General features: G+C 46.9%; 3 protein-coding genes across 7 annotated transcripts in view; 2 read left to right on the top strand and 1 right to left on the bottom strand.

Annotated features, from left to right (window-relative positions):
* Positions 1 to 2,045, top strand: part of USP28 (ubiquitin specific peptidase 28) — a 44,136-nt gene extending 42,091 nt beyond the window's left edge. For all 5 annotated transcript variants that reach the window (XM_050921781.1, XM_050921780.1, XM_050921779.1 and 2 more), the window contains one exon: positions 807 to 2,045. In XM_050921781.1, coding sequence (XP_050777738.1) covers positions 807 to 982 — 176 coding nt within the window. In that variant the 3' untranslated portion in view covers positions 983 to 2,045. The remainder of the gene's footprint in view (positions 1 to 806) is intronic.
* A 1,006-nt stretch (positions 2,046 to 3,051) lies between these two features.
* The window catches only part of LOC127033711 (G protein-activated inward rectifier potassium channel 4-like), a 36,965-nt gene continuing 16,363 nt past the window's right edge, over positions 3,052 to 23,653 (top strand). Inside the window, exons 1-4 of the mRNA XM_050921817.1 lie at positions 3,052 to 5,027; positions 11,055 to 11,200; positions 12,222 to 13,085; positions 18,013 to 18,257. The gene's annotated coding sequence lies outside the window, so the exon portion shown is untranslated. The remainder of the gene's footprint in view (positions 5,028 to 11,054; positions 11,201 to 12,221; positions 13,086 to 18,012; positions 18,258 to 23,653) is intronic.
* Positions 5,020 to 7,209, bottom strand: CLDN25 (claudin 25). The gene has a single exon (XM_050921848.1). It carries the CDS (start codon positions 7,144 to 7,146, stop codon positions 6,454 to 6,456), a length of 693 nt encoding a protein of 230 aa, XP_050777805.1. The 5' UTR covers positions 7,147 to 7,209; the 3' UTR covers positions 5,020 to 6,453.

Genomic DNA, 23,653 nt, shown 5'->3' with positions numbered 1-23,653 from the left:
CTAACACCTGATGTGACAGGAACAGTACTCCCACAGGAGAAATGTTTACATTCCACCATTGACTGGACAGTGAGGTCAAATTTTTTGTACAGTTGTGGGCAGTTCCGGTTAATTTTGTTATGCAGTACATCATCGGTTAGAGGACTGTGCCCTTTTCTGCTTGTTCTCCTGTTGGGGCTACATCAGGGAAGGGGGTGTCTACTTATGGTTTTGCATTATCGGATGATTACAAATTTGACTCGTTGTGCATTAATGGAATTTACTGGGTCAGCACTTGGAGGGTATGAATAATGCCTGGCCTAGACTAGATGTAGTGCATAAATCTGAGATTGCAAGGTTAGAGACTCACATTTGGAATGACCATGTAAAGTGGCCTGGATTGAGGAAAGCCTCTTTGGTAGTGGCACTGGTAACATACACCAGTTATATTCCTAGTAACTTCACATCACTGATTTGCCAAGCACCTAGGTTGTGATATAGTGTACGATAGTTTGTGTGTGTTGTGGGGAGGGAGGGGAGACATTTGGTGTGTTCCCTCACCCCCACCCCTCCCTTGAACGATATGGTATTAGCTACTGATAGAGACAAGATACAAGGCTTAAATAAACCAGACATTGTCTCTCCTCCATAAAACAATACTCATCTCTGTATGTTCGAGGTGAGCAGTTTTTGGCTGTGGTAGATAATTATCTAAAAAGCATAGCAGCTGTTTTTCCTTGCAATGCTAAAACCTGCTGCGATTGGTCTTTTTTTGTAACTGCCTGTTCCAGTGCATTTGACTCTTTCATCCTCCTCCACTTCCACAGCCAACCTGCAAATGAAGCTGGGCGAACTGCTCCCCAGGCTCCTGGACTGCTCTGCAGAGGTCATCATTCTAAAAGAACCCCCGAAGATCCGGCCCAACTCCCCCTATGACCTCTGCAGCCGCTTCGCAGCCGTGATGGAGTCCATTCATGGGGCCGCACCTGTGACTGTCAAATAAACTTCCAACTTTCCAGCCCTAGATGCGGTACATAGGAACCCACCTATTGCCGTAGTATCCTGCTGTCAGATGACATTTGAATGGGAGAGGGAGGAAACTAGGCAGATAAAGACGATTCATATACAGATCCACCATGCTCTTGGTGTCGACACGAAGGAATGAAAAGCAGTATTGCGCATAAGATACAATTGTCAGTGAGAATGCGAAGGGCAGGAACCACTGTTGTAAGATGGCACAATATATGGCTGGCAGTAACAGCTGCTTCCTCATCTCCACAACAAAAAAAAATTCATTGTCTCCTCGTTTCTTGCCACTTTCTAAAATGTCCCTCAGGCAAGATACTTGGGACAGTGACAACAGCCGCATAAGAGAATGCTTCATTGACAAATCAGTGACACTTATTAGCTTGGTTCTGGCAAACACATCCACACATTTCTAAATTCTTAGCTGAAAGAGCTTATAAATCCAGATCTTGGCAAAGTACTGCTGGCAGGAGCCTGAGTCGGGAGACTGAGAGACAGCGAGGATTGGTGGAACACTGTGTGAGTAAGACAGGCAGGCAGTCATGTATTCAGCTGCATATTTTAGTTGAGTGAAGTGAAACAGGAAGTTAAGTTGCCTCTTGTCTTTTTAACAGTCAAACAAATATGAAGGGCTCTTGCTTTGAGACAGAGAAAAGCAAATAATGACAGTGTACACAATATCACTGTGCTAATAATCAGTAACTGGTTAAAGAAAACAAAAACCCTAAAGGGAATTCTCCTCTCGGATTTGAAAATAATTCCTCCTCCACCAAGGTTATTGATGAGAAAATTGAGCATTGGACACTAAGGTTAGCGTAAAAGCATGTATATTTGTATTTTTTTTTTTTAAATGTACTAGGGGAGTGAAGGGAAGAACCACAGTTGGACACTTTTTAAGGGCAGTATGTGTTTTATTTGAACAGACAAAATTGTTTAAACCAAAATGTTCTGAATGAATGGAAAAGAGAATTCCTATTTGATAGGACTATGCAGGTTTTATAAATGTGCAATAAAAACATTTGTTTTATTTTAGAGTGAAATTGCTCCCTCTCTGTTTTATTTTTGCTGTCAAGTTTTAAAACACTTCTGTGTCTTGGAATGAACAGAAGAAATGAGAACGTTGGTCCACGAGATCGTTTTAAACTTTCTTAAATTACAAAGATCAGAACCTCAAGAAAGCTTTTGAGGCTGACCTTCCAAACCTGTGCTAGTTCCTCAATGAAGAAAGAAGGACACCTAGTGGCAGAGAGGTTTCTATGCTTTGTTTTTTGCTGGGTGGTATGCTGGGGATTGTGTGTGTGTGTGTGTGTGTGTGTGTGTGTGTGTAACAAGAGAGGAAAAAATGGTCTTGTACTGTTTCTGTTGTTAGCCAAAGGTTGTACTGTTGTTTCAACCCATCATTCATCAACATTTAACAAATCTGTCACTAAAGACTTGACGACACTATAGTTTGTAATTGCATATTAACATGCTGAAAATTGTAGATAGAGAAAAAAATATGGTACAAGTCACGTTCTATCCTAGGGTTAAAAATGGCTAGCAACAAACTTAGGTTTAAAAACAACTAGCATAAACATTTATTGTTCATCTGCACTACAGTTTTCAATCTTGTTTAATGTGTTAAAAAATTATTACAAGTTACAGTGTAGCTGAATCTTTAGCCTATCAGAGTCTCTTGAGTTTTCTTAAATGTAAGTTAAATAAGGGTGGAGCTAGCTGTAGTTTTTGAGTAGCTTGGAGTTTTTTCCTGACTTATTTTGTGTCCAGGTGTTACGGGGTTTTTTTTCTTTAAGATAAATAGTATTAAGTGTATTTGCACACTCCCTTTTGCTCTGGATTAGCTTTTCAGTAGGAGACAAATTTCAATAGGAGACAGATCCTTCCTGGTGGTTGTACTCTTTGTCCAGATGTACATCAGCCCATCTAGCAGGAATTGAGGTCTGGACAAATGGAGCCACTTGTAGAGCAGCTTTTTGTGTCTTACTTCTGGCTGAAGTTCACCCACCTTGAATACTGGGTCACCTAAGGCTCTTTCACCTGCCTGTCCTCCGCTGTACGTATTCTGGAGACTTTGACATGCAGGTTGCTTATTGATGCTAACTGGTTTCTCTTGAAGTCTCCTTGTTAGGACAGGCCACTCAAGAGAAATTCCTTTAGAGAGCCCCACTTTGAACCCCTTTCTATTTCAAGTCGTTCTGCAGTAGGCTCTATATGCAGAATGCCTTCAGGAAACAACCATTTCCAAGCACACGGCAGTGAGTAATTCACTTGGATTAAATTAGCAAAAAGGAAGGAGAAACACTGTAAGTTCCTGCAGACAAACCGTTTATTGATTTGGGACTGAAATGTTTGAGTTTCATATTCAGTTGCTCACATAAATCTGCATTATAGCAGAACCATTACCCTTTTTATAGTTAAGCTTCTGTTAGCATTTCCCTAGCAAAACACAGATTTATTTCAACAATTCAAAACACAGCTGTAAAAATAAAATAAAATAACATACTTTCCAGATGGGGACTTGATGGGCAAATTGAAGATATAGACATTTATAGGGCTGGGTAGAGTGCAAAATAGTAATATTTTAGTGGAGTTCCTTTTGAATGCAGACAGGTGAGGACTCGTTGTCAATGACAGGGTGACTCACTTTTGCCTGTTTCACCCTCACCTGGTTATTTAACCTTGGAGTTGGGGTTCACCCTCTTTTCCCCCAGTTAACATAGAGTCAGAACTGAAAACACTCTTAAAGAAACCACCCTACCACTATGCAGAGATAGTCACATACCATTATCTTTTTAAGGGGTGACGGTGTAGCCAAGGACCTTTGATATTTCAACTTTGTGGCCTTTTTTGTGTTTCCATATTGTCCTAAATGGCTTGCTTTTGCAAGGTGGGATGGTGATGATTCTCTTGTTTACTGGCTACTCTCTGTTATCATCTAGTTCCAAAACAGTCAGGAGACCTCAGTTTTTGGTAGTTTCAAATCTGGCTTGTTGTAGGGAGGAGTGCATGGGGCTCTGAGATATCCCTAACTCTGTCTTCCCTGTCCCCAAAGTGCCTATCTGTTTTGCCATATAGGTAATTTTTCATCAAGTCTTTGCTCCATGACCTTGCTAACATATTTGCTGTTGAGCACCGCTCTTGACTCCCTCATGTCCACTGTGCTATGTTTGGAGTTTAGTAGAGGGCGTGTAATTTTAACGACCCCTCTGTGCAAGAACATACCAGTCATACCCCTGTAGAAAGCCAGTCTTGCTGCGACCGAATGGGGAAATCCTAATGTGCACAGAGTGCCATTGTTTGTACAGTCGTGGGGATATTTCACTGTCCCATTAAACTACTATCAAAAATATATGAACAACAGACCTCCAACCCCACACACAGCAAAAACCAAATCTTAGGAAATTGAAGAAGGAGTTTACAGTAACACTAATCTGCTTGAAGAGCCCAATGCAGTGTCCAGTGAATTCCATTGAAATCTTTTCATTGACATTGGATCAGGCCTTAAAGCCACAAACGCATAAAGGGAGCCCACTGAGGCTAAAAAATCTGGGCTGTCACCACAATTCTCTTCTTTCCCCCCTCACTCCCTGTGTTGATTTACCCAGGGTGCGGATGACAGTGACAACCCACATCTGAGAGTCTCTTTTGCCTTTGGGGGTTTGTCAGGCCCCTGGAAAGCAGCGAATAGTTTGTGTAAATCCTTGAAAAGAACATTCCCCCAGCCAAGAATGTTGCCGTCCTGGCCCCTGCGTTTTGCATCTCTTGATCCTTGTTACAGAAACAGGACTCTTGTCTGCTGCTCTTTGCAGTTCCTAAACTGTCTGTCATCGACTAATTTCCACAGCAACCAGCTGTGTCGCCACAAAATATGGGATTTTGACTTGGTGTGGGGAAGCGGGAGGGAAAGGGGAAGCTGTTGGGAGGGGAAGGCAGCAGCAGCAACAATCGTTTTTTCGCGCATACTTAATGGACAACTGGGAGCAGCAGAATTGGCTGAAGAAGAATGTCGTTCTGAATTTTCAGTGGGTTCCTTTCAGTTCTTTTTAACATGAGTTTTAAGGATCTAACAGGTACGCACTTGGGACCTGATCCAAACCTAGTAGAGAAAATGGGGCGACCTTCCGTTGACTTGGCTCAGGCTGTGAGACCACATCCTGAATTATCCATCCAAGCAAAGTTCCCGTTCATGAAAGAAATACGTGCATCATTTCAAGTAACGATTGGGAGATTTGAAAGGCTGACGGAGGGTGGATTGTTCAGGAAGCTTGGGCTCCCTAACGTTCATTTTTTGGCCTGTCTGCAAAGTTTCTAAAATGTCCTGGGTTCAGCCAGGCTAGAAAACTTTCTGCAAATAATCTTGCTCTCTGCATATTGGTATCTCTGCTGGAATGAACTGCAAATTGCAAAACCAAACTTTTTAAACCAAAAGTGAACTTCTTTGATTCCCAAACAAACTCTGGGTTTGGATGGGGGCTTCCTTGCTTTGATCTCATTGTCACAGACATTGTAAGCAAAGGTTATAAAAATAACAAAACAGAGTTGTTAAATAGTACTGTAGCATCAGATTTACTCCTGATCAGGCTAAAATGAGTATTTAACAGATTTCTTATATATAACTTTATTAGTAAACACAGTAAGTGAATAGAAACTTTTTTTTTTTTTTGGTAGCCAAATGAAAATTTAGGAGCTCTTTAGAGGAATAGTTACATTCTAATTGTTATACACAAGTGATCTAAAAAAGAATTAAATTGGATAACATTCTAATTGTGGGTCTGATATTTTTATGATTTCACTAACTAGTAAATATATGCCTCTGATTTTGCACCTTTTATGGATGTGGAAAATGCATTTTTTTGTATAAACTGACTTTCTATAACAAAATGTTGCTAGATGAATAAAAATACTGCAGCGTTGCTCTTTATAGCTAAAATCCTGCATCCCCATCTTCTCTTATGCTGTTCAAGATGCAGTTACTTTCTGAGAGCACAGAAACATGTTGCCATCAAATTGAATAAAATATGTGGTGGAATTTATCCCTGTGTATTGATAGATATTTCCTCACCCACCTTGTCTCTCTACAACAGACAGTTAAGGAGCGATAACCTTCACAATTGTGTACAGATGTTACAGTTCTATCAGAAATTTCCAAAGATGCTCAGATAGAATAATCAGTAACATGCTGCATTTAAAATGTTGCTAGAAATATGAAGTGCTATTTAGTTTTCTGTGTTCACCTCACTGATTTTATAGTTCCAGACTCAGCTTGCAAGTGTCTCAGGAAAAGCTTTTGCTCTTTAAAACTTACCAACACACAGGAAGACAAAACAAATAGCGAGCTTAATAATTTCTTATGGACAAAGAAGTAGCTAATCATCCTGTAAATTATTATGGGAACTTCTCACAATCTGAAAAGCTAGGAAGCAAGTACAGAATTCTGTGCTGGAAGTCTTAGATTACCAGGTCGGCGTTTTTGGGATGTGAATGTTGGCTCCAGTGTCGCATTGCTAATGGACCTTGCACCTGCGTTGGTTCATGGCCAGCTGCTAAAGGCATTGTTGTCATTTCCGTCCCTTTCAAACAGGCTGAGCAGGTGATGAGCAGCCCACCTACTACAAGGAAAAATCCAGCAAACCAGCCCAGGAACATTGCTTCTCCGAATTCCCATCTAGGTACAATTTCTGGGACAGTTTCATCCCAGAATTCATATACGGTGTTATAGGCAAGCCAGGAAACTGGAATGAGGGTCATAATTCCTGAGATGCCAAAAATCACTCCTCCGCAAAGCATTAGTTGTTTCTTTAGAGTTGTTTTTTCTTCCCAGGCCTTGAAACAGTCCAGCCCACAACTGGAGATCAAGAATCCAAGAAGTCCCGATCCATTAGAGAGGAACATCAAAATCCTGGACACCCTGAGGTCCAATGGCAGAGCCAAGAAAGACTCATAGCTTTTACACTCCATAGTGCCTTTCTCTTGCATTATGCAGACTTGCCAAAGCCCCATGGTCCAGATCTCCATTTCATTCAAGTCCAGGTTGAGATTCTTCCAGAGTGGCACAAAAGTCACAACACAGGATGAGACCCATCCAAAGAATGAGAGAAATATTCCTCCCAGGTGAACCTTCGTGTTACAGCTCCAAGCCATGCTAATGCTGTGTGAGTGAGCTGTATGCCGGTCAAGATGAATTTGGGTGTTTGAGCAGAAGCTTTTGGTATTAACTTTTTTGAAGCTCTGCTGCAGCGTTGGTTTCCATGAATATGCTCTTTCAGTTGACGAGCTGTTGACTGAGAGCTATTATTTGTTTCTAGCTTTCAGAGGAGTAGCGTGGGGGAAATTCAAGCTTCTACCACTAATTCCTGGGTGTGGCAACAATTATTTTCATGTTTTGTTGGTTTTACTGGATTAAAAAAAAAAAAAATTCTGGCTGGAGTGCCTTCCAGCAGTCCAGCCAATTCAGTGCTGTGCAGTAGGGCATCAGATGATCAGCCACTACCACAGTCCGTAAGCATACATGGAAACAGCAGCTGTGGGACCTTGCACCTACTGCAATGTGGGGCCCAACCAAAACGCACCAACATAGCCCAGCCCAGCCCAGCACTTTGAGGCAGATTCAGCTGCTGCTAACAGGCTGGGAGGGTCTCCTGATAACTGCCGCTGAGATTCCAACATGCAAGGGCGTGTCCACAGTGCATTCAGCTCCTGAGGGATGGACGTTGTGGTACTTGGATTGAGTCTGGTCTTGGGCCTGGTCGTCAAGTGTTTTTCTCTCCAATCATTTGGTGGTCATCTGGCATGGCTGGCCAGGCTTTTTAAGGTTAAAGTCCGTTCTCTGAGCAATACTTAAAAGGCCCTCTCTTGACTTTTCCACCTGTACTTACCTATCCAGCTGATTTTGCTATAAATCAACTCCTCCAGAAGCCAGGTGTGAGGGCAGGTGGAGTGAGCAACCCAAGTGCATTTCACCATTGATGAAAAGGAGGCGAGAGGGAAGCAGAGTAAAGGAAGAAGCAGGACAGAGAACTGAGGAAGCAGATGTGAGAAGGGGGAAGAAGGGGAATGTGGAGCGAAGGAGGCAGAGGAATTAGGGGGTCTGTGCTGGGTGGAGAGTAGGACGGCAATGCAGAGAGGAAGAATGGAACTGGTGCAGTCAGATTGGTCTCAGGCAACACCTCTGAGAGGAGTTGTCCCTAAAAAAAGTTTCAGTGGGGAGAGGAAGGTCTGTCTGTGCAGACTGTGTCACAGTGCGCTAAAGTCAACCTAACTACAACGGGCTGCCAGTCCCATTTTGTACTGGCCACCACTCCATACGCAAGAGGGTTTGGCAAAAGACTGACTACCCTGCCCCCACCAGGCCTCTGAAATCCTGCAATAAGAGGCTTGGCAGAGAAAGTACCTCTGAACAAATGATAGCTCCAAGAACGACTGAGATGGGGTGTTGAGAAGTACCCTTGAACAGCTAGAGAAAATGTGGAATACTTGAGCCAAATACCTTCTCCCCCGCCCTGTTAATGACTCCAGCCTGGTGAATGACTCTATTCTCAGAGGCTTTTTAAAGTGTTGGCAATTATTCAATCATTAAATAAATATCAAAGGAGCTTGGTGTGCCACAGCGAGAAATTAGTTGTGGGCAGGCCTTTACGAGAAATCCCATCATCTGCCTCTCCTGGGGCTCGCTTGGCATGCAGAGGGGAAATGCGACCTGTTTGTTCAAGGCGGGAGTTGGAAAGGCTGCTGGCTGGGCAGCACTTTCGTAATAAGCGTAATGACAGCGGTCAGTTCAACTGAAGCACTTTACCTTCAAGGAGCTCGAGGCCATTTACAAACTCTGGTGATTTACACCTTTTAACCTGCTCTAGTGGGAGGTGGGGAGCATGTTCTGGGATCTGATGCCAGGGTGCTGGGAACGATGCAAGAACTTGAAAGGAACAGCCAGCTGCCTTACGCGGATGGGGGAATGAAGGCAGAACGAAGTGAACTCGCTTGCCCAAGGTCCCACCCCTTATCAATGACAACTGTACATTCAGGAGTCCCGACTCCTGGTCCTGCTGCTTTAACCACTAGGGAAACTGCCTTTGGTACATATACTTGAAAACAACTGTTTGAATTCATCTCTTTGTCTCGCCGGTGTCATGGTTTTTGTAACCAGGCAGCGCCAGAGGGAGGGAGCTCCTGGTCAGATCATTTAAGCTGAATGGGAACCGGCTCCCAATCAGAAAAATGTATCTGTTTGGTTTGCGTTACTCCATTATTGAGCCAGGCCCATTGATCCCACCACGTCCACCCTCCCCTACCTAGCAACGACTCCAGCCTGACGAAGGACTGGTTAGCAATGGTCACTACATAATGCTTCCAAGGAAGGCAAAACATTTGTCACACTGGTGGCTAACTTCTTCCTGCCCACAGCTGGTGAACGGCTTCTGGCTTGATGCTGTGTCTAAGGAGATGGTGGAACCCTTCCCCACTCTTCCTCCAGAGGCTGCAGAATCTGCCCTGCCACCAGGAACACTTGTCCGTGTCCTATTCATATGGTCCCAAAGAGCCAGCTTTTTGCCTTTGAAATACCTCTGGTAGCAGCAAATGTAGGTCAATCTAGAAGGGGAGACCACAGTGTTGTGGAGCCCCAACCTTCCCTTCTTTCTCAGTGGGATCCCAGAAGGTTCTGTGAATTGCAACCACATCTCTGGACTTAAACCCTAATGGCACGCCACATCCTCAGGAAATGCTTTGCAAGCATTGATCCTCATGACAACCTAGTGATGGTCCATGTTGTTATCCCCATTTAAGGGACAGAGCAACTGAGACATAGATTGGTGCAAATCTATCCCGGCAGTTGGTGGCAAAGATGGGATTAGAATGGCGGAACTCCTGGACACAGGACATGTTTTGCTGCTGAAATAAAATACCCTGTTGTTTAAAAAATAAATGATGGACTACATCATAGGGAAGGGCTTAAGTTTCTGTTTGCACTCAGTCCCCATCTGTCCCTCCGTGCACAGACATACAAAGGGAACACAATGTCCAGCTTTTAGAATTCTGTCTTTATTGGAGGATTAGTGATTCCAATCTCCCACTCATCTGCCTCTTTTGTTATTGAGAAGGATATTAAGGGCCTGGGCTGGTAAATTACTGCGTCTCCTTCATTGTGGTGGTGGTGTTGGGGATACTGTGGTCTTCCAACTCCACTTGAAGGATTTAATCCGAGATCCTGTACAGTTTGGATTTACAAGTTGTGTCAGTGTTGCATGTCTGGTTCCCCCTTCAGTACCTTTGTTTTCAGGTGTAGATGGTGGGAAGCCATCTCAGCACTGAAAATCCACTTGTGACTGGAAGTTAGCCGGTGGAACTGAAGCCCCAGGACTGGCTCCCATGTTGCGTTTGGCACACTGAAGCCATTGGGCTGCTTTTTAGGATCTGCCTCTGTGAGGTGTTGGGGGATCTGTGCGGGTTGAAGAGCACGCAGCATCTTGCAGCCTCAGGCCTTTGTGCTTCAGAAATTCTGAAGGGAGAACACGGCTAGCTTAGGATTTTCAAGGGCTCAGCAACCACCACTGGGGCCAGATTCTCTAAGGCGCTCTTCCCCAGGAGCGCCCAGCGTCTGAAAACTTCAGCACCCAGCACCCTGAGCTCCTTAGACAATCTGGCCACTTACGTAGGAGCCTAAATGGGTGCTGAGCTCTTTTTGAAAGTCTGGCTCCAAGCGCTCTTGTCCTTCAGCTGGTACCAGTGGCTGTTATTTGGTAACTCTGTCAGGTGAGTTTGGCATTGGTGCAAGCAGCTTGAAGGGGCCATGCCAATGGGGTAGTGGGGACTGATGCATCATTCCCAATCAAAATCATTGCCCTTATGCTCCAGATCCCTGTGCTGGAGCCATGGGAACCCCCACAGTAACAAACGCTTGGGCTGACAACTGAACCTCTCCAGCAAATGTGGGCACCAGGATGTGTTTGTTGAGTCTGAACTGTTTCTAGCTTCGTTCTTTTGGGTCAATGAGCTGTGTTTCCTAACCTCCTTGGGAGGGTTTTGTTCTTCTGTCTTTCTCTGTTTGTTCTCAGTTGTCAGTGCTGTTGCTTTCCTGCTGCCACCAGATTCTGCTGTTGAATATGGGAGGAAAATGTGGAGCTGTGACTTGGCTCTTGGCCAGTGTGCGGCACTGTGTGCTGAGAAGCAGTTCCTGCTTTCCGGCGCTGGAAGCAGTGAGGTGAGGAGATGGCTATGGGGCACGTACTTGTCATTCTGCCTGGCTTGTGAGGTGTGACCGGAATCCATAAACTGCAGCAACTTCTGGCGGTGCATAGTCATCCAGCCTGAACACTAGCTGGTGCTGAATCCCCTCTGCTCCCATGGGAGTCCAAAGCCAAACTACCACTGGTGTCAGTGGCAGCCAGATCAGGCCGTCTTAGGGGAAAGCAGCTCCTCCACCCACCACAATCAGCAATGCGGGAATCATTTCCTCTGGCCACTGAGGGAAATGGCTCTGGCAAGGGGGTTTCAAAGAAGCCTCAAGGAGTTAGGCACTGACCCCTGGTGAATTTCAGCTGGATTTGGGAGGCAAACTCCCTTCAGCCCCTTAAGAAAGCTCAGCCTTTGTCAATGTCAGGGTTCAACTTGTGGGCAACAAAAGACCAGGCACAGCTGGGACTGGAGAGGGAGTACAGGTCTTTGCAGAGATTCCTCTCTGGCTCATGGGCACACAGGTGGGTCAAGCACAGTGCCACATATTGGGGGGGAGTAAAATCCCTGCCAGAGTGATGCTGCCCAGCTGGGATGTCGTTAAGTACAGCAGAGCTCAGTGAAGATCAGAACCGCCCAAAAGCTTGGGGAAAGGGGTGGAGGAGCTGCTGCCTAGAAGCTCGTGTACTGTGTTTGCTATTGAAGCATTTATGCCCCATGCAGGGAATGTGACCAGAGGCAGTGCTGGGGGCCAGTTTATTGGTGTTCTTTCGACTGTACAAACAAAACCTGAAACCCCAGAGAGGGGGCTGCTTAACTGGGGTCTCCTGGGATCTTTCCCTCTGGCTGCGCAGGCTACGGCTGTTCCTCAACCTCAACCTCTACTAATGGCAAAATGCTCCAATCTTGTCCCTTTGGAGTGTCTCGGGGAGCAGGTGCTGCTGCCAGCTCCTGCAGCCCGTCTTCCCCAAGGGCTCTGGGCATGGCCAGGATCCTCAGAGGCACCATGAGGGCTATTCACAAAGTCTCTTGTATTCCTTGCATGACAGATCAAAGGCACCAGAACAATGAAGTTCCCAAGCAAATCCTCCATACCGATGCATTGGGCGATGTCTTCTACTCCACTTGTGATCATAGGAACACCGACAGAGAGATCGGCTCCAGGTGTGTCTCCCCCCGACCACGGGGAGAGGTAAAGGGGACTGGCCCGGTGCACGTACCCCAGTGACATGTAAGGTGCCATTAAACTGTAGAACTGATAAATGAAACTGTTTTTAATTGTTCACTTTATTAATGTAACTTCTGTTCACCATTCACTACACTTGCCTACACTGTAACTTCTGTTCCATATTGTAATTCAAACTCCATTTTAAAACACTCACTCCATTTTGTAAAAGCTTCCTCCAACCTTCATTTTTGCAAACCCTGCTGTAATCTTATTAGTTTAGTTTAGATGCGTGAATGAGGTATGTATGAATGACAGAATCAACCTCCAGCCCCAGCCTGTCCTGATGAGATAAAGTTCAAATACCAACGGCTGAAGACCTAGACAACAGCCCTAAACAAAGTAAGAAGCATCCACCCTAAAAAGAAAAGGACAACAGAAGGAAGATCAAAGCCAGGTTCAAGGCTGAAAGTCATGCCTGCAATTGATGGGTGATCAATCTAAACCCAGAGGCAGCGTGACACAGCAAGACCTATAGACTTCGAATCCAAACTAAAAGCCTATAAAAAAGAAGGGTGAGATGAGAGACTCTGGGTAACATTCTGCTGCCAACATGGAAGGACATCAGTGCCTGCCCAACAGAGATCCAGCTTGTCTTTGTGCCTGGCTTTCCTGGCCAGTTAGTCGCCATAAGCTACGAACCCAAGCTACAAAATCAAGCTATGAACTTAAGCTATCTTCAGGACTGGTAACTATGCAGCAGCTGCAGAACATCTGATGGATGTGTGTGTGTGTGAATGTGTGTGTGTGTATAGGTATTAGGTATAATGTGTGTGTATAAGAATTGATAATTTGATTTATGACTAATAACTAATATCTTATCATAATAAATGTGGCATCTTTGCCTTGTCCCCTTTAATAAGATCCTGCTGGTTTTTACTGGTCTAATATAATTGGTATAACAAAACATGCATGGAGCATGAGAAGCCTCTTTCTCTTCATTTTTCAGTCCCTGCTGCCCGTCCCTTCATTTGCAGCGTTGACATTTTGGCTCCTTGGCCCCTCTTTGTCTCGCTCATCCGCCCACACCTGCAGAGACAGGCTGACTCAGCCTCTTGGGGCTGTGCTTTTGCTGAAAGAAGAGAAGCAGGCTTCTCATACTCCATGAGTGTTCCACAGCACCTCACTTGTCACTGAGGTGCACCCACTCCACAGTGCATGTAACCCCCCTCCAGCATTCTGAGCTCAGGGGCAGCCCTGGGACCCAAGGAGAAGAGAGGAATTGTTGGCCAGGGTGACGAAACTAACCCAACCATCTTCCCTCCTCCAAAAGGCACCTCCTTCGGCATTCACTTGGCACGGCTAAAAGGGACCGGGTCTGGTGTTTCCACAGGGGTGGCACTGCACACTCATGGCCTTCTTTAGCTCCTTCCTGCACTGTCAGCGTTGGGTCTGTGCCCAATTTGTGGTGTGTGACTTGGGATCTCACTAATCCCAAGGGGAGGAAATTCTGCATTGTCTTCTGGCACAGGGCCATGGGGCCTGGGCTTGGCAGCTGTTTGGTTAGAGCAAATGCCCTAAGGCCCAGAGTGTGCGTGGAGGGAGCACCGCAGGGGGAGCAATTCCTCCTAATCTCTGCAAGAGGCTCCCGCTGGTCTTTGTCAGGGCTTGTCGAAGGGGAAGCCAACCCCCAAGTTGTCACCGGGCTACATTTGAGAGCAACCTGGGAGTCACTCTCTGCTACTGACATTACAGCGTGGGTCGCTCCAGTGCTGCTGGAAGGGGGCAGACCAGGAGACCGAATCCCTCGGCACCATGGGACAGTTCCAGCACAGGCAACTGCAGTGCAAGCTCCCACCCCGCTCTTCCTTTTCCCTGCCCCTTGCTAACGTGACCTATCCGTAATCCGAAGGCACCCCTCTGGTGCGAGATCAGTCTCCCTGGCCCCTTCTGTCCTCAGGGATCCCAGCCATGCCTCGGTGTTTGGGATGTGGGCATGTGCTCTTTGGAACTGGATTTCACTTCACGCAGGCTGCTGAGCAGCCAGCAGACGGCGGTGGCGACTTCCAGTCGCTACTGACCTGGGACGAATTTGACATACTGAACATTGAATCCAGCCAATACATCCTAGGTCCAATCCCTTGAGGCAGAACATTCGGGATTGTCACTTACTCGGAAACACGTTACCCAGGACTGTGTTGTTTATTTTCTCCTTCAACTTCATGATCCCAAAGTGCATGCAGGTCTCTGTACTGTTGTTTGGGAGGGTAGGTTTAAACATACCAGCAAGGTATTAACTGGGGCTGGGGATTGTATTGTTTTCCAAACTGACCTGTAAATTAAGAATGAATTTGATGTCTTCAGACATGGTTTACCTGAACTCTGCCTGCAAGTTACTAAGAGAGCTTAAACTGTACTGTATTAATAACCCTCGAGCCGTTCAAGGCACTGGCTAAGCAGTTATTTATAACCGGGATGCTACCTGTGCTATTTTTAACCTTCTCTCTGTAGGGAAATAGGTTTAAATGTAGCATGTGGCTGCTTTTTACAGCCCCGGTAGCTTACGCTGTGCTGAGGAGGTATTGATAGGCTGCAAGCTGTTAGTTACCAGTACCAGACAACACAACATGGTGGTGTTAGATCTGAATCATTGGCAGAGTCGCTGGACAGGCCTATGCTATGTAACACTGGTCTACAATTTTTGAGAAGTCATCTGCTTCAGAGATAAAATGTGGTATTTATTATGTATTTTGATGTGCTGAATTCAAATACGACAATTAAAACAACTGATTGGCTACTGTTTCTAAGATATTTAAGTTTTTACATTTTATGTCTATGTATATTGTGTAGATAGTAGAGTTTTAATCATAAATTGTAAACCTAGGTCTTTTCATGTGTTTATGGTTGCTTTACATGATAATATTTCACCTGCCCTGTTTATGTAACACTTTAAAAATCAGCAAAAGGGTTATATAAATAAAATTGATTATGAAACAAAAGGCAAACAACTATTATGTACATAGTTTAGTCCTGTTCAGTGTCTACTCGGCACTTCTTGGCTTGTCTCTTGTATTCATTAAATGGAGCATCTCTTGTCACTGTCCAGCAATAGTCTGCAAGCATTGATGGGCTCCATTTGCCCTGATAGCCTGCCAGGAGATTCCACTGCTGTAGTCTGGAGCCCAACAGCTCTGCCTTACTCTTGGGTAGTTCCAAATCCCTGACGAGGTCATTCAGTTCACCTTGTGTTATGAGGTGTGGTTCAGAGGAGGAGGATGGGAGAAAATGTGGGTCCTGTGACACTGATGGTTCAGGACCAGAAGTTTCATCCTCTTCCTCTTCCTCGTCTGACTCAAGTGAGAATGATTCTGGTGCATCAGGAACTGGCAGTCCTTGTCCGTGGGGTACTGGGCGTATAGCTGATGGAATGTTTGGATAATGCACAATCCACTTTTTCTTCTTTGACACACCTTTCCCAACTGGAGGCACCATGCAGAAGTAACAATTGCTGGTATGATCTGTTGGCTCTCTCCAAATCATTGGCACTGCAAAAGGCATAGATTTCCTTTTCCTGTTCAACCACTGGCAAAGATTTGTTGCACAAGTGTTGGGCCCACCTCTTGTCCCGATCTCCAATTTTGCAGCCAAAATAAAGGCGTTAGGCTTTCTTAACCATAGTGGTTATACTGCGCTTTTGTGATGCAAAAGTCAACTTCTCCTATGTTTGTGGAGAAGTATCTGCACTGTTCACACAAGTACGAGGCATCTTTGCTCACTTTGGCTAAACAGAAATGTTTCCCTTTGCAAAATCAAACACTGACAAATAAGAGAGCACCACACTGTATGATTTCTAGAGCTGATATAGGGCAATTTGTTCAGCAGAGTGATGTAAGCTTCGTTACGATTGCATCGTCCATGACTTCTACGAATAACATGATGCAATTCATATCATGTATGACGCAATACCAGCTTCAGATTGCATCATTCATTGTTTTGCCTAAAAAACAAGTACTGTCCAAATCCAGTCATAGATTTATTCATAGATCCAGTCAAAGATGTATTTTAGTCATTTCTGGTTTAAACTGAGATCCCTTCCCTTTATAACTCATTTATCCTCCGCCATTCCCAAGTCAAGGGTCGTATATACTGACCCAATAGCATATCTTGAAAACTAGAGCCAATCAACAATTTTAAGCATCATTTTCGTTCTCAGTGACTCAGAATTAGTAAAGTTGGACTACATTTATTTCAGAAGCATTTTGGCTGTAGAGCAGTGTAATCACATGGCTGAATGAAACAGTCACAAAATGACAGTTCTTTGTTTATGAACCTGATGAGAGCTGGCACTGTAGGGGGAATCAAGGGGTTGTGTTTCCTAGCAACAGCTGACCCCTTCCACCCAAAGACAGAGAGGGAATAATCCTTGATGGGGGGCATCATGAATGTTAGAGCAGGGAAAAATCCCCCTTGCAGAACTCCTTAGAGCTGGGAGTGCCTTCTAGTCCTTGGCCAGTGGGCCAGGGCCCTGCCCTAGCTATGCCTTTGGTTAGACCACATACTGGCACAGCCATTGCCTCGCAACCCCCCTCTGACTGCGGCTTGTTACGTTCACTTGCTGCGTCTTATTTTTAACTGAACTGAGAGCTCTTTGGGGCAGGGACCGTGTCCTCCTCTGGGTGGTGGAGGTGCCTATCCTGGCTTCTGGGTGCTAGACAGTACATAATGCTCCCTTCAGGGAACGCAAGAGCTGTGTTGGGGAATCCCAGAGCAGGAAGGGGCTGAGCCTATCACCCCTTCTCAGGGGTGGGTGATTGGGGCTACATGCCATGCTGTGACACTGTTTGATCCCCTATTAGAAACTGAAGAATGGTTCTTTCCCCAGCACTCCTTGGTCCACCGTCCAGCGTCACAGGTAGGAGTGTGCGGAGCTCTGCAGTCCTGCTGGGAGGTAGGTGTTATCCCACAGTTCACAGATGGGGAAATGCGGGGTAGACTCTTTCCAAGGGTTTGTGCATCACCTAGCATGGTGGGGTCCTGGTCCAGGAATGGGGCTAGTAGGTGCTACCACAGGACACACAATAAATAACTGTTCATGTCTCAGCAGCAAAGAATCCTGTGGCACCTTATAGACTAACAGACGTTTTGGAGCATGAGCTTTCGTGGGTGAATACCCACTTCCTCAGATGCATGTAATGGAAATATCCAGGGGCAGGTATATATATGTGTGCTAGCAAGCAAGCTAGAGATAACGAGGTCAGTTCAATCAGGGAGGATGAGGCCCTGTTCTAGCAGTTGAGGTGTGAAAACCAAGAGAGGAGAAACTGGTTCTGTAATTGGCAAGCCATTCATGTCTCAGAAGTAGAACCTAGGAGACCTGTCTCCCACTGCGTTAGCCAGAACTATCTGCCAACTATCTGTCAGTTTGTTGCTGAAAGAGCAGGGCTCTGGTCCTTGGGCAGGGGGTTAGCTAATGTTTTGCTCAAAGCTGGGGGGAGGGGAAGTCCCCTTCTGTGTGCTGCACAAGCAGGAACAGAAGCCCTGGGAGATTAACCCTGCAGGCTCCAGCGACTCCCGGGCAGTATGTTTCCTCCTTGCCCAAGCCTTCCTGATTAAATCATCTTGAGGTAATTCTGCGTGTCATTGAGACAGATTAACGGGTGACCTTCTTCTCCCAGAACGGGATTGGAAGCTGACACCGAGCTCCCTTACCCTGCACGCTGCGAGAGGATTTGCATCCAGAACTGATGGGAAGATGCATGGAGGCCGATGGGATTCCAAACCCTAGGCTGGCCCCAGCCCAGTGACGAGGCTCTGGATTGCATCGGGAAGGTCGGTGGGAGAGTCAGCTGGAAGGAGAGGGGTTGCACACCTTGGGCTCACCTGTTCCTGCCCTGGCAGGGCACTCAGTTGAAAAGATGAGGTAGGTGCATTGCTTCCCGAATGTCTGCAGGCTGTGGGCTCTGAGCTGCTATTGCACGGTTACCATAGGGGTCCTCTTGGCTAACACCAATCTGGAGGGATTTTTCCCAATGAGAAGGTGTCAGGACAAATGACTGAGCCGACCTCTGTTAGGAAAACTCAAGCAGATCTGTAACATGAGTCTATTCTGCAATGGGAGTCTGGGGAAGGGAGCTGCACAAAGCATTTGGGACGCTAAGTGTCGGCCAGAGGAAGATGATGCATGGAAGTGGGGTCCGCTAGGCAAGACAGAGTGGTTTGCATGGCCCTGTGCAGCAGGGATGATGTTAAGCCGATGGCATCACCCTGGGAGACACTTACACAGAAAGCTTGTCAGATGCCAGTCTCTCCAGTGTCAGTCAGTCTGGCCTCTCTGCATTGCCGGAGGGAACGTGGATTGTCTCTAACTGATGGGCAGCTAGACTAAACTGCAGCTGGCTGCGGCCTGGAGGGAGATCAGAGGCAGGGTCATTTATCTGAACCCCACCCCTGCAGTCTGGGGCCCAAACTGCCCTAACCCAAAACCACATTGAGGAACAAAACCAAAAATTCCCCCATCCAGCCATTTCCACCTGCAGCACTGAGTCCCTTGACTGTCTGAGTGACCAGTGAGTGCCTGGCTTCCATGGGGTGCAGTGCAGGGACACTTCCCCTGTAATCCCAGCTGGTTCTTTGCCAGGTAGAGGCTATAGGACCCAGCTCATAGTCAGCAATGATTCAAGATATGCTCTTGGAGCTCAGGGGCTGGCAATACTCCGCAGGCTAGTGAACTTGGCTTGGTCCCAAGCAACTTGTAACTCACCACTTAGTTTAGTACAGGGGTCAGCAACCTTTCAGAAGTGCTGTGCCAAGTCTTCATTTATTCACTCTAATTTAAGGTTTCATGTGCCAGTAATACATTTTAACATTCTTTGAAGGTCTCTTTCTATAAGTCTATAATATATAACTAAACTATTGTTGTATGTAAAGTAAATAAGGTTTTTAAAATGTTTAAGAAGCTTCATTTAAAATTAAATTAAAATGCAGAGCCCCCTGGACTGGTGGCCAGGACCCAGGCAGTATGAGTGCCACTGAAAAGCAGCTTGTGTGCCGCCTTCAGCACACGTGCCATAAGTTGCCTACCCCTGGTTTAGTATAGAGTGGGCAAGACCAAGGGCTGGACAGAGCCTGCTGCTTCTGTCCTGCCAGGACAGGTGCACACTGGGCAACTGCATTAGTGCCAGTAGTTAGAACCTGGGTGCAATTCCAAGACACTTCCCTAAATAGCAGCTTAAAGTACAGACTGAGTTTGTGTGGCAAGTTTCTTCCTTTCTTACGAACTTTGAAATCTTGTGTCTTGTGGCCCATGTTATATGTGGCCTAGAATCTTTCCCCAAATATATATTTGGGCCCAGTTCATACACATTGGAATAACAGAACGTGGCTGGAGGGAAAAGAACCCCAACTCCCTACCAACCTTGGGTTTCCAGCAGTGGGATGACTCTGACCCTTGGGAGAATTTTAAATAGCTACTCAAGGTAAATCTGCCCCTAGCTGGGATAGAAATGTACAGGGGCTATCAATCCTCATGCTTCAGGGCATAAACTGATCAGCATCTTAGAGGAAAGATGGCCCTGTTGGGAGAGTGCTAGCCTGGGACTCAACAGATCCAGGTTCAATTGTCTGCACTGCCACAGACTTCCTGGGTGATCTTGGGCAAGTCACTTAGCCCCTCTCTGTCTCAGTTTCCCATCTGTAAAATGGGGGTGATAGCACTTCCCTACCGCAGAAGGGTGTTGCGATATATTAATGATTGTGACATATCCAGATCTTAATGAGGGCTAGATATTTACTTTAGACAGTCAGCACCTGGGAACAGGAAAACATTTCTCCCTGGGGTCTGCTGGTACTGGCCACTGTTGAGACAAGATGGAGCTAGATGGATCATGTTCTGGTTTTAAGTGCCTCGCTAAATTGCTGTCTGTAGAACCCAACAGCACTCTAGCCAAGCAGCAGTGGGGAAGGACTTTCATTAGCAGCCAGGAGCCAGGCTAATCGTGTGGAGCGGAGATAGGCTGGCTGCTCTGCCAGATGATGACAGTAGCTGTTTAAAGTGTGGTGAGCATTTTCCAAATCCCAAAGAAGACCCACTTCCTTTCCCAAGGCGTATACAGTCTAAAGAAAATGACCAGTGACAGCAGCCCTGTCTGCCCTTGGTTTTGCTGGAGTGTCCTTGGCTTTGGAGGCAGCTGGGGGGCTCTGTCTCTTTTCAGAGACCCCATGAATAAGCTTGCGAGTCCCTGAACACTTGGTAACTGAGGCCTACACAGAGCTCTCCTTCAGCTCTGTCTCAGCTTGAAAGCTTGTCTCTTTCACTAACAGAAGTTGGTCCAGTAAAAGATATGAGCTACCTTGTCTCTCTGAGATCCTGGAACCAACCCGGCTACAACCACAGGGCAAAGAGCTGGAGGGGACATTCTAACAGGCAGACGCACAGCTGCTCTGTATGTGGGTCTGAGCAGAAGGGTTCTCTCCCTTTTCACTCTGTAAGTCCAGTTCCACCTCTTTGTGTCTGAAGCTGATCACGATGGTAACTGGTTTGGGGGACTATAGAGAAACCAGCTAATGTTGGGGATACAGCTGAGCCCTTCTCCCACCTGAGCATGGCTTGGTGTTTTGCTGCCTCACTTTCCAGGGTGGATTTCCAGGAACTTGGCATTTGGTAATATCTGCCTTCCTGGGATTAAACCTGAAACAGCTGAGCTGACTGTGAAAGAGAAGAGCTCAAAGCTGATTGGTGCCGAGTGGGACAAGTTTCCCTTCCCCCTCCTACAGCCATTTGGATTTGAAGCACAATGCTGAGATGACAGTTCTCAGCAAGGAGACGTGTGGGGGGAGGGTGTTGGGATTCCAACTTGCCTTCTCAAGTGTAAGCAGGGGAAAGTGAATCTTGTGAATGTTACTTTACAGCCAGGAGTAACTGATAGAGCTCGGCTCAGCTTCCCTGCCCCTTCTTCATTCAGTGAGTGGGGTGAAGACCAAGTCCCAGATGAGGCTAGCACAGCCAGGCTCCCAGGGGCTTGGCCCAGGGGAAGCCGCTCCCAGCCCAGCCCAGTTCTTTAACGCTAGCTGGTAGATGTTCAGAGGCTGAGGTGCTGTTTGGAGCTGGACCTGGGCCTGGGCCTGCCCAGGCTAGAGGTGATTGGAACAAGGACACTGGGTGCTGCTGAGGTCTCCCTTTGCCACAGCAGAGAACACAACAGTTCGTGGGTCAAACCAGTTGTTCACCAGTGCTGCCTGGCTGCTGGCAGGGTGGGAGAGCAGATGCTGTGCCCTCACTGTGAGGTGTCCCTTCCCATCTGGCACTGCCAACCCAGCATGTTTCTCCCCTCACACCGCTTTGCTGTTTGGAGATTCCCGCCACATGAACCTCACTCGTAGATAGAATTTTCTCCTGATCCCCCCTCAGCCCTTTAGCTGCCTTTTGCCTTTTCTTAACCCACTGCCTTTAGCTCCTGTGCCTGTGACTCTCAGGAGATCTGCACAGCTCTGCCACAGACTGCTTGTGGGACCTTGGATAAGTCACTTAGCTCTCGGTTCCCCATCCAAACCATGCAGATAATGGCCCTGTCCTACTTCACAGGGGCCTTGGGAGGATGAATGCATGAATGATTGCAAGGAGCTCAGGCCCTACAAGGAAATGGGCTCATGTCAGGCCCTAGAGGGCCAGGTAGTTATGGCCTCCATGTTTTCTGCCCTCTGGCTTGGTTTGAATTTCCTTGTAGGCTCGCTGTTTCTGTGGCAGGCAGGACTGATATCACCATGTGGCATGACAGAGTAGGAGCCTCTGCTCCAGACGGGGCTAAGCTACTATGCCAACGAGTCTGTCCCCTGACCTGCAACCTCCACTGCCAGGCACAGCTCCCTGCCGCCAGCGTTTGGGCCAGGGGATCTCGCAAAGCACTCCCCCTCAACCTGAGACAAGCCCCCGTCCCGTGAGGGGAGTGTGTTCCAGAAGGGAGCTCAGGAGCCAGTCCACTCAAACAGGAGGAGGCAGCGCCTCTCACCAAAGGGATTTATCGTCAGGATCCTTTTTGCTGGACATGTTTATATCTTCCTCTGGGAGAATACCTTGAGTCTGGAGACCAAGAAGGGTAACAGGCTACTGCCATTGTAGTGGGATCAGCACTTCTCCCACCAGGGAGTTTCTTATTAACCCCCTGACATGTGGTGCAAACTCTAGGTCATTCCAGCTTAGTCCTGCCCAGCAGGGGTGATCCCATCAGAGGCAGGGAAATCAACTTGTCCCAGGCCCCTTTCCGCCCAGTATGGAGACCCAGGGTTACGATGGCCTCTGCTCTCTGGGTGGGTAGAGACCAGTAGCCCAATGAGCTCAGTCCCTGGTAGATAATACATCAGTGTGAATCAGGATACCCACACGATCAGTGTTTCATGGCCTCAGTAATGGGGTGTATCTGGGAGGTTAAACTGGGTTTGGCCTGGTGCTCAGAGCTCTGTTGGGGATGTGGTGGACTTCCCTCAAGGGAGGCAACACAGGTCTGTCTAGTTCAGAGCATCTACTGTGTTCTACAGGTCATTGACCTAGTTGCGTGCACAAGTGAAATTTAAAACTGGTAACACTATGTTAGCTGTAATCCTCTGCTACATGTTAGAGCTGGATGGCCAGTATCACTTGGGGCTTGTCTGGATGAACAGTTAGTGCTCCACAAGCAGGGTGTCTATGTGAAGTGCTCTAGCCTGCCGCGCACTGTCTGTGTGGACCCTGCTGCTGTGCACGAACAGTCCCCTAGTGTGCATTGAGCTACTCCCTTTTCAAGCAGGAACTGTTAGTGTGCGGTGGCAGGGTTTATGTGAACTGCTATTTGGGCAATTGATCTTGAATTACCACCAGACAGGTCTGCTCAATGGTCTGCGGGGAGATGTTGCATGCGATGGGTACTGAGTTGCTGCGGAGAACTCCTTCTTGGGTGCTGGCTGGTGACTCTTGCCCACATGCTCAGGGTTTAGCTGATCGCCATATTTGGGGTCGGGAAGGAATTTTCCTCCAGGGCGGATTGGCAGGTGCCCTGGAGGTTTTTCGCCTTCCCCTGCAGCGTGGGGCACGGGTCGCTTGCTGGTGGTGTCTCTGCAGCTTGAGGTCTTCAAACCATTTTTGAGGATTTCAATAACTCGGTCCTGGGATAGGGGTTGTATAAAATTGGATGGGTGGGGTTCTGTGGCCTGCCTTGTGCAGGAGGTCAGACTAGATGATCAGATTGGTCCCTTCTGACCTATGAGTCTATGCTAGCATGCAACAGGCCAGTGCACTGCAGATTGACATCCCAGCTTGCCATGCACTGACTGTTCGTCCATACAAGC

This window comes from Gopherus flavomarginatus, chromosome 13 (genome assembly GCF_025201925.1).
Source record: "Gopherus flavomarginatus isolate rGopFla2 chromosome 13, rGopFla2.mat.asm, whole genome shotgun sequence".
Classification (NCBI taxonomy): domain Eukaryota; kingdom Metazoa; phylum Chordata; order Testudines; family Testudinidae; genus Gopherus; species Gopherus flavomarginatus.
This window is presented reverse-complemented; position numbering and strand designations above follow the sequence as displayed.